This window comes from Nanorana parkeri, unplaced genomic scaffold (assembly GCF_000935625.1).
Source record: "Nanorana parkeri isolate BGI_ZX_2015 unplaced genomic scaffold, ASM93562v1 scaffold96, whole genome shotgun sequence".
Lineage (NCBI taxonomy): Eukaryota > Metazoa > Chordata > Amphibia > Anura > Dicroglossidae > Nanorana > Nanorana parkeri.
Genome location: NW_017306364.1, coordinates 2,356,073 through 2,371,038, shown reverse-complemented (window position 1 = coordinate 2,371,038; position 14,966 = coordinate 2,356,073). Strand labels below are relative to the sequence as shown.

General features: G+C 42.8%; 1 protein-coding gene across 1 annotated transcript in view; it reads left to right on the top strand.

Moving 5' to 3' along the window:
- The first annotated feature begins 1,459 nt into the window (after positions 1 to 1,459).
- The window catches only part of LOC108783994 (putative all-trans-retinol 13,14-reductase), a 14,210-nt gene continuing 703 nt past the window's right edge, over positions 1,460 to 14,966 (top strand). Inside the window, exons 1-10 of the mRNA XM_018552714.1 lie at positions 1,460 to 1,628; positions 5,374 to 5,556; positions 5,960 to 6,189; positions 7,205 to 7,400; positions 10,320 to 10,514; positions 10,840 to 10,959; positions 11,044 to 11,182; positions 12,050 to 12,159; positions 13,170 to 13,336; positions 14,197 to 14,356. Coding sequence (XP_018408216.1) covers positions 1,460 to 1,628; positions 5,374 to 5,556; positions 5,960 to 6,189; positions 7,205 to 7,400; positions 10,320 to 10,514; positions 10,840 to 10,959; positions 11,044 to 11,182; positions 12,050 to 12,159; positions 13,170 to 13,336; positions 14,197 to 14,356 — 1,669 coding nt within the window. The remainder of the gene's footprint in view (positions 1,629 to 5,373; positions 5,557 to 5,959; positions 6,190 to 7,204; positions 7,401 to 10,319; positions 10,515 to 10,839; positions 10,960 to 11,043; positions 11,183 to 12,049; positions 12,160 to 13,169; positions 13,337 to 14,196; positions 14,357 to 14,966) is intronic.

The following is a 14,966-nucleotide window of genomic DNA, read 5'->3' as shown; positions in this document are numbered from 1 at the left end:
TGAACATGTCATGTGTACAGGATTATTTACAATAGGACACAGAAATAAGGTGCGTTTAGTGTTCTATTTATTGTACAGTACTCTGATAACGATGGATATTAAATAAAGAGCTCACAGTGGTCCATATTTTGAAGAGACGTTCCTGATTTTGACATTCAAGTGGACATTTTAGTACTATGTTAAAGTGTAAGGTAACTAACATTGTACTTTTGTATTTCCTTTGATCTGTTAAAGCAGAACTCTGGCTATATGGACACCCCTCCACCCAGGCCCCCCACCCCCGAAACCTCCAAGGAAGGTCTTTATAAAAATAAAAAAACCTGCACGTAACTTTTTCCTCCAGTCTTCAAGCCAGTCCAGTAGAATCCCTGGAGCTTCCTCTTCTTCCTTGATGGTGGCAGGGTGGTGACTATTTCTCCTGGACCTAGAATCATGACATGCAAGCATTTTTCAGTTCTGGAGTACTGTGAGCCCAGGTTGAGTGATGACATGCCTTCAAGTGGGTGTGTCCATGACAAGCTGGCCTCACAAGAAATGACCAGAATAGCACGAGTGTCATTCTACCCAAAAAGGAGAACCATTGGACATGGAAGGAGGAGGAACCTCAACCTGGAGAGAGGGGGAAAGAAGTGGGCACTTGCCACTACATGTCTATGGCTCAGGTGACTTCATCTTTTTTATTTTAGCCCCTAGACCAAAATGAGCAGTTAACCCTTGCAGCATTGGGGTACCCTCACTGCAATGGTTAATTTTATACATTTCTTTCCTCTATAATATGGGGGTGGGCTTAAACATATATATTAAGAAACCTTGGAAATATACCTTGACTGTGTCATTGAAAACGTTTTATTATAGCCATTCGATAATTGCAAAAAGTACTGACTGATCCCTTCAGAAAGCTTGTAAGCTTATAACTTGTGCCAGTTAAGAATTGGTTGGATTAAATTCAATTTATAGGAAAGAATCTAGCACCAGCACCATTTAGCGGCACTAGTGCTGTATGAATGGCATCGCTGGGAGGAACATTTATAAATCAGCTCCTAAGTATCTCCACATAGGCAAATTACAAAGGGGTCAGGGTTTTGCGGAGAAGGCGTTTGAACGCCTCAGCTAAGAAAAAAAAGGGGTCAGGGTTCCTATTTTTCTGGCCAATGGGTATATACGAAGTAGTTTCTGTAATATCAGCTTTATATAGGGGAGTGGCTTTCTAAGCATTTCCGCTGGATTTGCGGAGATAAGAAGGAACCTTTGTCCCATTTAATTCCAAACATGTGCAAGTACACGGCGTGTTCAGCTTGTACAGGAAAATTAGTGTTCTGACTGTCTGTGTATTCTGCATATAGGAATATTTCATGTCTAGGAAAGCACATAGTGCAAAGTGTAACTGCAGAACCTCCACGCTGCAAAAGCGGTAGACCTCTCCAACTTGTGGATGTAATTTTTTAAAGTAGACTCTATGATGGCTCTGTTGCTAATGTGTGTACTCCTGGGTGTGCCTGTGCTGCTGCTGGTCTATTTGATTCTACGGTTTAATTATGGATGGGGCAGTCTGTTCCAGGAAGATTTCGTTCAGCCCCCCAAACCGCTTGTCACTGACAAGAAGAGCAGAGACACGGTACTCAAACAAGGTACGTGTGTCACTACTTTCTCATTTTCTTTAGTGCATTACGGTGGCATAACAATAGCCACAGCAGTCCACACGGCTGCTATGGGGCCGGAAGGGGGGCCCCATTAGGGAGGCTGTTAAGGAAAACTTTAGCTAAAAACGTTATAGGTCAGCTAACATCATGGCTAGTAATATTTTTACTATATACAGTGGTACCTCAGTTCACAAACTTAATTTGTTCCACGATTCTGGTTGCAAACCAAATCAAACTGTGACCAGACCGCAATCTCGACTAGAGGAAGCCACGACTATGTGTCAGAGCAGGGAAGATGGCTGCGGTTATGTTTTGTCCCCCAATTCGAGGTTCACGAATGGAAGCAAAATTTTGTCGAACTTCCTGTTTGTGAACCGAGATACCACTGTATCTATAACTGTTATCCCAACCACTGATCTCCAATAGGGTCCTGACTATGCTGACGGCTCTTCTGTGTCTGGACTATCAAGCAGTGGTTTGGATTCCTAAACTTGCTGTTTTTGACATACAAAACAAGCAAACTGCGGAGATCCTTTCGGATGTAGAATCTGCCAACCTGGTGACCAGCTTATGCTTACCAGTGGATAGTAACACCAATAGGACAAGCTGATGGGTCCAGCGCTATCATAGCCTGCAGACATATAACAAATCATTTGATAAGTCAGCCCACTAGCATCCAGCCATAGGGGACACAAACTAGTTTTGGGTGGACTGATCTTATATATAATGATGCGCATAGACATAGGCACAAGAATATTGGTGATCAATACTATCAGCAAATGAGTGACCGTTTGGGTGCAGAAAGGAAACAAATGTGGAAGCAAATGTGGTTCACTGTCTGGTGGGTCTAAAGTGGGACAATAGTAAGTGGCAGTGTATAAACTATACAGTAGAGTGTATACAATGGAACAAAGTGATGTATGTAATATACAACACAGTGCACACAACGGAGAGGTGCGTAGCATATAACATACAATGCAGTGCACACTATAGAGAGGTAACCCTCAATAACATACAACACAGTGTACCCAATGGAGAGGTGCAGAGTATATAACATACAAAACAGTGCACACAAAGGAGAGGTGCAGAGTATATAACATTCTGTTGGGTGTATAGTGTGTGGAGTGGTATGAAGTATATAATCTATAGGGCAGTGTATAATGTGGAGCAATATGGAGTATAGCGTGTACAGCACAGTGTATAGAGAGTAATGGGGTAGAGTATATAAAATACAGCATAGTGTACAGATTGGAGCAATGTGGAGTATATTGCATTCTAACAATTGTACAGAGTGGAGCTGTGTGGGCTATAGAATGTACAGAGTGGAGTGTTGAGGAGTATAAAATATACAGTACAGCATTGTACGCAGAGTGGAGTGGCCAGGATTATATAACATATAGTAGATTGTGGAGTGGTTTGGAGTATAGTATGTACATTGTACAGCACTGTGTAAAGAGTAGAGTAGTGTGGAGTATACCATAAACAGTACAATACACATCGGGAAGTGTTATTAGTGATATAACATACAGCAGATTGTATAGTGTGGAGTGGTTTGGAGAATAGAATATACAGCACAGTGTATAGAGGGGAGTGGTGTGGAGTATGCTATATACAGTACAGTACACATCGGGGAGTGGTATGTATGATATAACATACAGCAGAGTGTATAGTGTGGACTGGTGTGAAGTATAGAATGCACAGCACAGTGAACAGAGGGGAGTGGTGTAGAGTATGCTATATACAGTACAGTACACATCGGGCAGTAGGATGGATTATATAAAATATAGCGGAGTGTATAGTGTAGAGTGGTTTGTGGAATAGAATGTACAGCACAGTGTACATAAGAGAGTGGTGTGAAGTATACCATATACAGTACAGTACACATTGGCGAGTGGCAAGGATTATATAACATACAGCAAAGTATTTAGTGTGGAGTGGTGTGGAATATATAATATATAGCTCAGTGTGCAGGGTGGAGTAGTATGGATTGTACAGCACAGTGTAGAAAGTGGAATGATGGGAGTATGGAATGTAAAGCACAATGTACAGTGCGGATCCATGTAAAGCAGTATAGGGTATAGATTGTATAGCATACAGCGGAGTGTACAGTGTGGATCCATGTAGAGCATTATAGGGTATAGATTGTATAGCATACGGTGGAGTGTACAGTGTGGATCCATGTAGAGCATTATAGGGTATAGATTGTATAGCATACGGTGGAGTGTACAGTGTGGATCCATGTAGAGCATTATAGGGTATAGATTGTATAGCATACAGCAGAGTATATAGTGTGGATCCATGTAGAGCATTATAGGGTATAGATTGTATAGCATACAGCGGAGTGTGCAGTGTGGATCCATGTAGAGCATTATAGGGTATAGATTCTATAGCCTACAGCAGAGTGTATAGTGTGGATTCATATAGAGCATTATAGGGTATAGATTGTATAGCATACAGCAGAGTGTACAGTGTGGATCCATGTAGAGCATTATAGGGTATAGATTGTATAGCATAGAGCAGAGTGTATAGTGTGGATCCATGTAGAGCATTATAGGGTATAGATTCTATAGCCTACAGCAGAGTGTATAGTGTGGATTCATATAGAGCATTATAGGGTATAGATTGTATAGCATAGAGCAGAGTGTATAGTGTGGATCCATGTAGAGCATTATAGGGTATAGATTCTATAGCCTACAGCAGAGTGTATAGTGTGGATTCATATAGAGCATTATAGGGTATAGATTGTATAGCATAGAGCAGAGTGTATAGTGTGGATCCATGTAGAGCATTATAGGGTATAGATTCTATAGCCTACAGCAGAGTGTATAGTGTGGATTCATATAGAGCATTATAGGGTATAGATTGTATAGCATAGAGCAGAGTGTATAGTGTGGATCCATGTAGAGCATTATAGGGTATAGATTCTATAGCCTACAGCAGAGTGTATAGTGTGGATTCATATAGAGCATTATAGGGTATAGATTGTATAGCATAGAGCAGAGTGTATAGTGTGGATCCATGTAGAGCATTATAGGGTATAGATTCTATAGCCTACAGCAGAGTGTATAGTGTGGATTCATATAGAGCATTATAGGGTATAGATTGTATAGCATAGAGCAGAGTGTATAGTGTGGATCCATGTAGAGCAGTATAGGGTATAGATTGTATGGCATACAGCAGAGTGTATAGTGTGGAGCGGTGTGGAGTATAGAATGTACAGCACAAGCAGAATAGAGTAGCGCACAACATTGCAAGCCAAAAAAAGCAACAATTTCCAGGTGAACTTAGTGTATACATCATTGGTCAGCAAAACCATAGCAGAACAATACCAGTTATTAATATTATTTACACATCTCAGTCTTCTCACTCCTCTATGTTACAAATCACTATTGTCATCAGTTGAGGAAAGTCGGGTTGCATTAGGTAAAGGGATTCTTTTTCCAAATACAGTCTATCTCTATTTTTTAATACGCTTGATCTCAAGCAATGTTCTAGTACAGTGGTGGCGAACCTTGGCACTCCAGCTGTGCCAAAACTACAAATCCCAACATGCATCTGCCTCTGGGAGTTATGTCTGTGGCTGTCAGAGCCTTGCAATGCCTCATGGGACTTGTAGTTCCAAAACAGCTGGAGTGCCAAGGTTCGCCACCACTGTTCTAGTATATAAGGCATGTTGTATCTTAGATTTGATGGCTCTTTGATAGGCCTGGTTGTTTGTCTTTGTCTAGTGCAGGTTTTTCCCAGGACAAGATCCCCCCAGACCTGGACGCGTTGGTTATCGGCAGTGGTTGTGGGGGCCTGACAGCAGCTACTCTCCTTGCTAAGGCTGGTAAAAAGGTTCTTGTGCTGGAGCAGCATGACCAGGCTGGAGGGAGCTGTCACACGTTTCAAGAACATGGATATGAGTTTGATGTTGGTGAGTATGTGTTTTATTTGTCAGGACTTTGTGAGCTGTAACTCAAATAGGTATAATACGACCATGAATGGGACAGATGCATCCCTCATACAAACACTTCCACCAGCTGAGAAGACATCTTGGCCTTTAGTCTTGTGTTAATGTCCATATCGAATAGATTACTTTGCCACATATGGTTTTGAAATATTTTCAAGTTATCAGATTTGTTGGTCATCCCACTACCTTGTATTGGAAATGGCATTACATTTTTGGAGGGCAGGTGAGGTGGTAGTTATACCAGTACAATGCTATGGACAGGGTAGTTGCGTCTTTCTAGAAGAGCAGAGTAAAGGAAATATGGACTCGTATGGAATGTATGACTTGCATGAAGAAGATAATGCTTGAATTGTCTGTTATTTTCTAGGTCTGCACTACGTTGGGCAGATGCATGAAGGAGGGATGCTACGAGTGATCATGGACCAGTTAACAGAAGGGCAACTACAATGGAACCTCTTAGGACCTCAGTATGACTCTATTAAGATTGGTCACAAGGTCTATCGACTCTATGCAGGAAAAGCTGAATTCCCCGACACCCTGAAGAAGCAATTCCCTGGAGAAGAGGAAGCTATCGAGAAGTATGTTGCCTTGATGAAGGTGAGAGATTAGAACAATGAATCTGTCTTTATATCAGCTTTCCCCAGTTCCCTGCAGAGTAACACTCAGGCTGAGCGAGGGCGCTGAGAGTGAACAAGAGGGCAGGAGGGGAGAACACAGGGAATAATACTGTATTATGGCTTGTCCACTCAGCAGGCAGTGGTGGTGGTGGAGGGGTATTCTTGATCAAGCTGTATTGCTTCTGCAGTGGATGTTGAGGACATGACTGTGATATCTGGTAGGAGTGTCTAGATATTAGGACACATTCACAACTGTATATATAGCTAGTTGCCCGGAGTTCAGCTTAGTCATTGTCCAATCAGTGGGCTGGTGTTGACTAAGTGACCATACAAGCAGGGCCGTCTTTAATATTGATTGGACACTGGGCTAACATCTTCCTGGGCCCCCCGTTCCTACCCGCCATACCCCACCCTCACTGCACCCCTACCCGCCCAGTCCCCACCATGCAATGCATAGCAGATAGGAGGAGACATCAGAGGGAGACGTGACCCTGCATGAGATGTAAAGCGGTCATGCTATGCACTGTATGGTAGGGTGCTGAGGCTCCGTCGGCAGCTGCTTTGATCCCCAAAACAATGACTGGGCCCCGGGCAACTGCTCCTTTTGCTCTGCAGTAAAGACGGCCCTGCATACAATATTGCTTAACTGAACTGGTGAAAAGTATGATCGGTCACCAAGCAATGTTGGATGCCAGGGGCTCCTGGGTCAGAGAATTACAATAATTTCAGTAAGTAAAATAATGACTTGATATGCATGTATGTATTTAGCTGTTTGCCTGAAGTTTTCTAATTTATAATGGTGTCTGAAAGAGGAACTGTCTGTGTTGCTTACAACAGCAGCCCAATTAAAGGTTCAAAAGCAGAGACTATAAATTGTCACAACGCATTTTGTGTTTCATTCAGACGCTGATAAATGAGGATTCTATGACACTGTGATGATACCAGTATACAGCCGCCAATGTGCTAACAATTCTGTGTCATGCTTCTGTTGGCAGACAGCAGTTCGTCATGTGCCCCTGGTGGCAGTGCTGAAGATAATACCTCAGTGGCTTGCCCTGCTTCTGGTGCGGTCTGGTCTTCTCCATTGGGTCTCACCAGTCTTCCGGCTTGCAGAGTCCAGCCACCAGGAGGTGATCAATGGGCTGACCAGTAATAAAGATCTGCAGGTCATCTTCAGCTATCTCTTCTATGGTAGGTGATGGTGGCATTACATTTATCAATAAGAACCTGTATGTGATCCAGTAAAAACAAGCCCTGGAAGCGGCTTTAACAATAATTACAATGATGGGGCAATTGTTCAGCCTATCAGTCACTTAGAGAATCCAGATGAATGTTCCCTGCAGTAGAAGAGGTATTATACTCAGGTCTCTGATGGCTTATGTCTCCTACCTTCGCTCTATTCAAGTAATGCAGCCTCTTTTCAAAATCTAAAGCATTCAACACTTCTGGGAGTGTCAGATGCCTGTGACCCCAGCCGTGAGCTATGGTTCCATCCTTTGACTCCTATGTCACTGCTTAAGAAACGGCTTCTTTCCTCATTTCAGGATAATAGGTGAACTTATGGTGAAGTGTGCTGAAAAGAACTAAAAAGCTGCTCAATAAAGCACTCTAGAGTACAATATTGCCCTCTTAAAGTAGATGGAACTCTAAGCTTCAGTATGTCAGGGATGTAATTAGAAAACCTTTGCAGAGCGATCAGCTCTGTGAATGTTCATGTTTTAGATTTACAGCACATTATGGCCACTAGATGGCACCAAGGAGCACAGGAATTTCCTATGCTCCTCCGCTCCATCTAGTGGAGGTCATAATAACTTGCAAATCTAAAACTGACGTTCTCAGAACTGTTCACTCTGCAAATATTTTATGAATAAATCCCTTAATGTTTTTTAACTAGTTTCAAATGAGGACAACACACCTTGTATTTTATATTTGTGTTGGTACAGATGACACATAAATGTACCGTGTTCTAAAAAAGTATTCTGTCCTGTACAGATTGAATGTTGAGATGAAGGGCCTGTCAGTTCCCTTCAGCTCATCTAAAGCCAGAGCTATCTAAGCCCTTTGTGTCAATTAACGTATCATAAGAGGTTTACTGATGTTCAGTATACAGGGGCGATAAAACAATTAGTGAGGATAAGGAATGACACTCTGTTCCTTCAATCCAAGAAACCCTTTGCCTCGTTCACGAAAGCAGCACGTACCTCCATTCATGTGCACTGTGTTAAAATAAGTTCACAAGACTCTAACTCTTCCCTACTGTATCCAAAACTTAAAAAAATAGCTTTAGCTAAAGCCAAACCTTTTATTCAGTTTTGGATAGAATAGGGAACGGTCATTACCTATCAAATATATTTTGCTGTGTCACATTGGAGAGATTCTGCTTCGCTTCCTGTCCTTAAGACACAATAGGAAGTGGGAAGAAATCTTTCCAAAGTCAGGGGAAATTTGTATTTAGAGAGTTGACACTAGAACAGGTGTTCCCATTGGAATATTTCCCTTCTAATTCTGTTCTGGTGACAACTAAGACACTTTCTATCTCCAGCAGAACATAGTAACGAGCACAAAATATGCCGTACAAAAAATAGTTTTGGCTTTAGATATACTTTAACGACAAGATATTTGCTGTGATTGAGCCTTTCCCTCCCCCTGTGTGTTACCCCTGTATCATGCCTCACCTAGTTTACCCTCTGTGGTAATCCATTAACTCAGTCTATAATGAGTTTACTGATATTCTGATTACTTGTCTGATAAACCAATTAATACTGACACTGGAATGAGATAGATCACCTTCATTCCAAAGTACAGAGGTTTGGGGAGTGGTGTTATCCATAATATAAGGACTTATACAGAAATTGTACTACAGCATGTCAATATTACACAGTGTCGCCATACTCTAATAATAACTAATTATATGTGCTTGAAAATACACATAAAGTACATTCAGCCTGGAACAAAGGCATTTTACAAGAGTACTGTATAAACATTAGGTACAATGCACTCTAGCGTCTGGAACAATAACAGAACTTAGGAGGATGTCCCCCCCAGGCTAAGCAGAAGACTTTAAGAGGAATAACATACCAATGAGCATGCAGGTCTCAGAGTGCATGGATCAGTAAGATGTATCATACAGAGTGCAGGCATCCAGAGTATGTAACAATTGGTGTAGGTGTCAGGGGTATATAACATACAGAGTGCAGGGGTCGGGAGCATATACCATAGGGTGCAGATGTCAGAGGTATGAATATACAAAGTACAGGGGTCGGGAGTATGTAACATACAGGGTGCAGGTGTCAGAGATGTATAACGCACATAGTGCAGGGGTCTGGAATATGTACCATACAGGGTGCAGGTGTCAGGTATGTAATATACAAAGTACAGGGTTCGGGAGTATGTAACATACAGGGTGCAGGTGTCAGAGATATATAACATACAGAGTGCAGGGGTTGGGAGTATGTACCATACAGGGTGCAGGTTTCAGTAGTATGTAACTTACAAAATGCAGGGGTTGGGAGTATGTAAGGTAAACCCCATGGTACAGAGTGCAGTGCTCAAAAATGTGTAACATACAGAGTGCAGGAGTCGAAAGTATGTAGCATACAAAGTGTAAATGACAGGGGTATGCAACATACAGAGTGCAGTGGTGAGGAGTATGTAATAGACAGAGTGCAGGTGTGAGGGTTATGCATTCTGCAGAGTACGAGTGTCAGGACTATGAAGCATACAGAGTGCATGTGTCATGGGTATGCAAAATACAGATTGCAGATGTCAGGGGTATGCAACATACAGAGGGCAAGTGTCAAGGGTATGCACCATACTGAGTGCAGCAGTCAGTAATATGTAAAGTACAGAGTGCAGGTGTCAGGAGTACATAATGTGCACAGTACAAGGGTCAAGCGTATACAAAATACAAAGTTCAGGGGTCAGTAATATGTAACGTGCAGGTGTCAGGGGCATGTAATGTACAGAGTGCAGATGCCTGTGTCCCCACAAGAAAGATTTCCCTCTCTTCCTGTCCTGTAAGCCTGACAGGGGTTCTAACCTTTCCCTTTTCAACGCAAAGTTTAAAACGTTTCTTGTCTAACGTTCAGCTTTAAACATTTTCCTTTACAGGTGTTCCTCCAAATGACTCCAGTTTCATGATCAATGCCCTCCTGATCCACCATTACAAAAGAGGAGCTTGGTACCCGCGGGGAGGGAGCAGCGAAATTGCATTTCATATGATTCCCATTATTGAGCGTGCTGGAGGGAGAGTGCTTGTAAGGGCCTCCGTCTCACGGATCCTGCTGACCAATGGCAGAGCCACAGGTGAATGGTAGAAGAAAGTAGCAAAAGGTTATGGCTTGTATGTGGGACATTCCATTTTTGTTGAGAGTGGCCTCACCAGAGCCATTGTGCTTCATCACATTCCAACCAATCTTTGTAATATATGAATCCAGCGTCTCACCTGTACTTGTTCCATGAGATCAATATGGATGCTGCCATTGCTGACATCCCTCTGAACATTCATTTAGCTTCATTTGTTTGAGATGTACACATTTGCCCTCAATGAGACTTGTATATATATAACCAATGTAAATCAATAGCATCATTGGCTGTAGGAATTACCCAATTTTCTACGTTTCCTCATTAGGTGTGGCTGTAAAGAGGAAAGATAGGGAGATATGCATATATGCGCCAATTGTTATATCGGATGCTGGCATCTTCAACACTTACAATCAACTCCTGCCACCAGAGATAAAAGCCGCACCAGGTAAGAGAGGCCAACAACTTTTTTTTCTACTAGTCCACCTTTTTCTCTTCCATAACCGTTGCCTCCTCTGTTCTCCTGCACTAGAAGTGGCTTCGCTCCTCTCCAGCCTCCAGCATGGAATGGGCTGCTTTTTAGTTTTTGTTGGTCTTCGAGGAACAAGTGAAGAACTTGGGTTGAAATCCACCAATCTCTGGATCTACCCCGAGAGTGACCTCAATGGCTCGTGAGTCTTGCAGAAAAGGGGTTCAATTTGTACTGATGTTTTGGCTCATATGCAAATGTCACTCATAGATTTCAGACTTCATGTCAAAGATATTTTAATGTATATCTAAACCTAAAAACAACAAATTAAAATTCTGCAGCTAACCAGTCCTTAGATGAGGTGGCTGTGTTAGTTTTCTTTTATCAGGCTCTGTTCCCTTTATTTTCACCTGGTAATCCTGCAAATACCACATTTCCACATGGGTGGCTTCGGTCACTTCAGTCACCTTATCTATGGAGGAGCCATGGTTGTCTTCCGTTGTTTGCTACGGTTCTCACCATGAGAGACTATTATTACTCAGTCTTCCCAGATTGGGCATATATACAGTAAGGTGGGTGAGAAGAACTTATGGGTGGTGTGTGGTGGTGGTAAAAGGAAAGATTATGCTTAGGAGGTTTTATTCAGAAAAGAGAACTGTTTTGCCATAGAAATGTGAGTCTGTGGGACTCGGGCTCCCCTTTGGGGGAGCATGGCTGCCCCAGCTGGGAGCAGACTTTGAAATGGGCAGAAAAGAGACTATGGGGGCACTTGGTTTCATTGATGTTGTGCCATGTTGATGTGTTGGAGTTTGGATGTGCATCATGGTTCATGTTGGAAAGAAGTATACCAAATAAAGCTTCAGGCTCATGGAACTGCATGTGACTTCTTCTTCCAATAAGGAGGCTATTATGGGTTAGAAGATGCTGCTCTTTAGGTGAAGAATGGTCGAACCCCTCTCTCTAATTAACTTGGTGGACTCGTCCTTTAGAAAAGAGAAAAAAAATGTATTGTTCTGAAATGTTAATTTGTAAATAGTTTCATGTAGAATATTGAGCTATATTTTTTTAGGATGGAGAAGTTCTGGTCTTTAGAGTGGGAGGAGATCTGTGAGGATTTACCTCTGATGTTTATCACATTCCCATCCGGCAAGGATCCGACTTACCAAAAGAGACACCCAGGTGGGGAGCATGCTTCAAATACCTTACTATTGTACCTTTTATGTACTTTTTTGCTGAGAAACACTTGGTTATATTAGACATTGGATACCCTTTGTCCTTTGTGATTTCCCCAGGTACAGGTCACATTTTCAGCTATAGGATTCAATGAACTGAGAGGACTTCTGCATTGCAATCACTGTTTAAAGTGTAACGCCAGCCAAAACTGTTTTTTTTCAGTGTTTGAGACCACGTGGAAACCTATGCAAGTTTTTTTTTTTTACTTTCCGTGTGCCCACCTGGGAAATTTCTCCGCGCTTGCTGTCCTCCGAGACACAACACGTGGAGATCACCCCTAAATGAGGAAAGATCCCACCTTTGACAATTTCCACCAGAACAAGTGCAAAAGTAAGAGCTCTTGCACACGGGTTGCCGTATCCTTCCAATGCAAATATTGGTGTGTTTCCCCCTACCAGGGAGCCATGGGTGCTGTGTACAGCTTCCCATGAAACTCAATGGTCATACTTGGCTGTAGGCATGGATAAGATTTCATACTCCTGTGCATGTGCAGGGGCATACAACTCTGAACGAAGTCTATTAATGGGATAACTCCACTTTTTAGGCTATGTTTCTAGTTACACCCATATTCAGGGTGCAACATAAAACACGGTCACACCCCCCAGCTCCTGTTCCCCAACCGCTTCCCTTTATCATGGGGTACTTCTCCGCATGGGCTTCTCTAATTTTTTTCATTTAATGCATGGCTCCATCATTCTTTCACATATCCATTTACACGGTCTGTGAATGTAATATGTACAAGTTCTGTACTGTGGCAGAAGTTATAGTTCATAATGGAGTACAAGTGGGGTGAAATCTATTACTACTTCCTCCTCGTCCCATTACTGAAAGTCTGTACTTTGGCATGGACAGGGGTTGGGAGAACAGCCTGCAGGAGCCAGAGCCCTGCACCAGTGATCCACTATGCCTTTAAGCATCATTGCTTTTATTATAATGATGTACTTATTTTACCCCAGGTCACTCCTGTATGACTTTACTGACCATGGCTCCTTACAAGTGGTTCTCGGAATGGAGGGGACAGACCCCACGGCATCGCGGTGATGAGTATTACTGCAGGAAGATGAAGCTGGCAGAACACATGGTGGAGAGAGCCATACAAGAATTCCCACAACTTGAAGGCAAGGTACAGTGCACAGCCAAGAGGCTGGATACCTGTGCCCTCATAAGCGAGTAGTACACGTCGGTTCAAAGGCTGGGTTTGACCTGCTTTGCGTTGCACTGGGTTTCTTTGTGTGCAGCATGTCCTTTGCAGGCAAAGCAGGTCAGACGCAGCCTTTTCTTTTCAAATGCTGCGTTTGCCATCTAATCATATGCATTTGCGTTTGAATAGCATTTGAAATCAATGCCTGTCAACATGAGCCCAAAAGGTGAACTCCAGGCAAACAGCTAAATACACAGATAAAATACCTACAACAGAACTCACACACCTGCCAAAGGATTTGTAATTCTGTCCATTCGGTCTTGAGATTTACACAACTCTGCCTCAAAGCACTGCTAGCCTGGTGACCTCTATTAGTTTTCTCATACCCACCGTGTGTTGAAGCCCAACCCCAACCAAATATCTAATTTTGGGTATCACGGGGAAGGGTTAGAGCCTCTTTAGAATTTTTATCCTTGCCTTTAATTCCATGGAGAGGAAGTGATGAGAAATCTCCCAATGGGGATTCACAAAAACACATGATTAGTAGTGTGAGAAAGGGTTAGACCTTCTGACAACATTTGTATTGCGGTTTGTGTCTTCCTGTTCCAGTAACAACCACACCTCCATTTTTAGAGGAGTGTCACTGGGACTCAGGAGAACGAAACTGTCATAATACAAACATTGGAGCTGCTATTGCAGACTAATATTTACTGTAGGTGCAAGTTTAAAGGGTAAGCTCAGATACTGTATGTTTTTAATATGCACTGACACAAACACTCAATGCAAGGATTGCCATGGCAGAAATGAAAGGCAACTGGTAACTGCAATTGTCTTATTTACAGATTGAATATATAGAAGCTGCAACCCCAGTGAGTAATGAGTATTACCTACGGGCACCTCAGGGGTCAATGTACGGAGCTGAACAGAACTGTAGCCGGTACCAATGTGGCATTATCAGCAGAATGAGGGCTCAGACCGCAGTGCCGGGACTGTACTTAACAGGTGAGCTAGACACACACATACACACACACACACACCACACTGTATCCATAATCAGGTCATTGTGGTGCTAGGAACTGCCTAACTTAAGAAATGCTGCTTAATTGCTTTGCAGCTCCCTTTGTCTGATTGAAACCTAAGGCTCAGGCACCTGATAAGGGATGAGTCATGGTATAAGCTTCCATTGGGATTGACTTGGGGCTTACACAGAAATGTTTCTATTGACAGCTATCAGAGTAGCAGGGGAGCTCAGGGATGGAGGGTATAAGATGCTGCAGTGGCCATTTTTTACAGTGTTGCTTTGTACTGCATGGCCAAAACACAGGTTTAGTGTTCAGTGGGCACCATTGAGCTGAATCATCCAGCAGCTTCTTGGACCTTCTCACTGGATACTCATAAAATGATATTAGAGGCCATCAAGCTTGCCAGATTTTGTGGTTGTGCACGCTCTCACTGCCCAGCTCTGGCTCTGGGTGTCGCCGACGTCCCGCCCAGCTCACTGACCACACTGGTTACCAGATGCCAAGAGCTGAACGGGATGCTGGTCAGAGCATCTCAGGTTGTTAAGAGCTGAGTGGGGAGTATGGCCCTTATAAATCTCCCCCACCCCCCC